This window comes from Pseudorasbora parva, chromosome 19 (assembly GCF_024679245.1).
Source record: "Pseudorasbora parva isolate DD20220531a chromosome 19, ASM2467924v1, whole genome shotgun sequence".
Taxonomy (NCBI): Eukaryota; Metazoa; Chordata; class Actinopteri; order Cypriniformes; family Gobionidae; genus Pseudorasbora; species Pseudorasbora parva.
Genome location: NC_090190.1, coordinates 5,733,680 through 5,736,174, shown reverse-complemented (window position 1 = coordinate 5,736,174; position 2,495 = coordinate 5,733,680). Strand labels below are relative to the sequence as shown.

The 2,495-nt window shown below is 35.4% G+C and overlaps 1 protein-coding gene across 1 annotated transcript; it reads right to left on the bottom strand.

Annotated features, from left to right (window-relative positions):
- Nucleotides 1–292: 292 nt before the first annotated feature.
- sem1 (SEM1 26S proteasome subunit) lies at nucleotides 293–1,919 on the bottom strand. Its single transcript, XM_067425682.1, has 3 exons — nucleotides 1,763–1,919; nucleotides 1,153–1,246; nucleotides 293–540 (listed from the first exon to the last, which is right to left on the bottom strand). Exons 1-3 carry the CDS (start codon nucleotides 1,836–1,838, stop codon nucleotides 498–500), a joined length of 213 nt encoding a protein of 70 aa, XP_067281783.1. The 5' UTR covers nucleotides 1,839–1,919; the 3' UTR covers nucleotides 293–497.
- Nucleotides 1,920–2,495: the final 576 nt, after the last annotated feature.

Here is a 2,495-nt window from a genome sequence, read left to right as displayed (position 1 = left end):
GACAAACACTTCACTGGATAATCTCCCCACCGGAGACTCTGCCAAGCCCCATGGGCTCAGGGGGAAGAGTCAGGGCACAGGGGAGCAGTTTCAGAGCAAGGCTTGGAGCCCCTCCATGGATGTGTGCAGCTGCATCACTCAATGTTACACCAAAGTCTGCTCACTGGCTAACAACATGTGCCAGATTACCTTCCTCCTTTTAGATTTATGATTAGAAAAAAAAGATGATTACAAATTCATGCATGCAAAACAATACTCTATGCCTATAAATGGAATAAGAAAACAAACAGAATAGGGAAAACATTTCTTTATTATCACAATTAATAACACAAGTTGTATATAAGTGAGGGGAGAAAAAAAAACATTATCAGTTTCAACTGACACGTTTTACAACGCTGGGCTTCTTACAGAAGTAATAAATCACATTTTCTATTGACAGAACAAGCTGGCAATATTCAAATGTGGAAAAATCCATTTTCAGATCAAGTAGTCCACCGTTAGGAGGTTTCCATCTTGTATCCATGTTTTTCAAGCTCCGCTCTTAAAAGAAAGGAAAAAAGTGCAATAACTCAAAACAATTTCTCAGTAACAAGGCTCATTAATCATGCGTTATTCACAAACAAACATTTCTAGTGTTAAAAATCAAAAAGCTTTTCATGAGAAATAACATTAGATTTATAGCTTTGTTTATTAATGCATTTCATATGGGGATTGTCTGGAAAGCATTAACCGTGCAGAATAGCAATCTGTTTTTTTACATAAAATATATGTGCAAGCATATTAAATGGCTGTATTTAGTGAGGTCAAGTCCTCAAACATTTGGAAAGTTCGTAAATGTGGTTTGAGGCCACCATGAGTGTCGGTTAGCCATTGGACATTGGATCCCTTAGGGACTGTTTTCTTCAAAATGAGTGTAACCAACCACACTAAATTCTTTTTTTTATTTTTAAGTTGGGTTTACAGGGTCTGAAGACTCCAGCAGTAGACATGAGGACAGCACAATATAATATGCATGTCTACAAGGATTTATTCATTGTGAATTTAGATTAGGCTAGTACACTCCATATTTAGCATTTAACCATCTATAATTAAAACGTGCGCTTCTCAACTTCATATGTATAATTACACAAATTCAGTAAAGACCTAACTTACCTCAGCTGATTAGAAAAGTCATCCTCTACATTGTCATCATCCCAGTTATCTTCCCAAACATGAGCATCCTCATCTTCATCCAGGCCTGTCCAGTCTGTGAATGGCAACAATTCAATAAGACTGATGATCTACATACACAGGTCAGCCTAGCGCTCCACACACACACACACTGCATAGAGTGGAGATGTGCAGCAGCTATTTATATTTCTCCCAAAACTAATAAATAAAAGTCGCCAATTTAAGTATATACGCCCAATCATTGTCTGTTGGTTTAAATTACAAAGCAAAGGAGAAATAATAACTGCAAACAGTGTTAAACTATTAGCTTTAGGCGAGATTAACATGCTAGCTGCTAATAAATGCGTAATAATGTTGTTTCTTTACGTATGAGGGCTTGTCTCTAATATTTTATAAGAAAATTATATTTACATTGTATTTAATTCATGTTAAGAGCGACAAACCAACCATTTATTGAATAAAGCAAATATTGTTTTGTTGGTTAGCATAGCAATGCTAGCTGAGTCACTGTCTTACTGTGGGCGTTTATTTACCCTTATATTAGCAAAGAATCGCATTTCTTCTGAAACACAATGATTTTCAGTTCACTTACCCTCTGCTGGGAACTCTTCAAATTCATCATCTTCCTCCAACAGCCCCAAGTCCACTGTTTGTTTCTTCTCTGACATCTCGTGCTAGTCCTTCTGCCGTTCAACAGTTTCTTATGGATGGATACTCGACGTAATGTGCGATGTGCGCATGCGCCTACACATGCGCATGGCTGGGGCCTACATATGGCTCATGACACAAGTATTTCACGGCATTTATTATTATATGAGCCAACCAAGCCGTTTGAAGTGTTTATTTACCAAGGCTTAATATAATGAATATTGCTGAATTAGCCTTAAGCTTTATTACAGTATTTCTGTGAAAATCATTATTATTAGTTTGTGTTTAATTGGGGCAAACAACACATTAATATATATTATAATACACACACACATATATGTATGTGTGTGTGTGTTGTTTTATTACACACAGTGATTTATGTAATTATAAAAATAGCTGTTTTTTGTTTACTTTTTTGCCAAAGATTAATAGTGAAATTCTGCATTAAAAAGGTATATTTATTTATTTATTATTATTTATTTATTTTTAAACACACATACACACACACAAACTAATGGCTTGGATTTTCCCCCCACTAACTATTAGTTTTTCACTATAAAATATGCTTGAAAATAAGTGGAAACCACTCAGATTAAGGCAGATTTAAAAAATAATCTTACAGCTAAAGGCAAGAACATTGTAGTCTAGATAAATGACAGCACATGGACCACAAAACC

Bases quoted from the DNA above. Each gene is read 5' to 3' on its own strand.
- sem1 (XM_067425682.1), bottom strand. From the start codon at position 1,838: ATGTCAGAGAAGAAACAAACAGTGGACTTGGGGCTGTTGGAGGAAGAT. The intron at 1,247-1,762 runs GTAAGTGAACTG...TGCCATTCACAG, and splicing joins TGAAGAGTTCCCAGCAGAGG to ACTGGACAGGCCTGGATGAA. The intron at 541-1,152 runs GTAAGTTAGGTC...CTTTCTTTTAAG, and splicing joins GACTTTTCTAATCAGCTGAG to AGCGGAGCTTGAAAAACATG.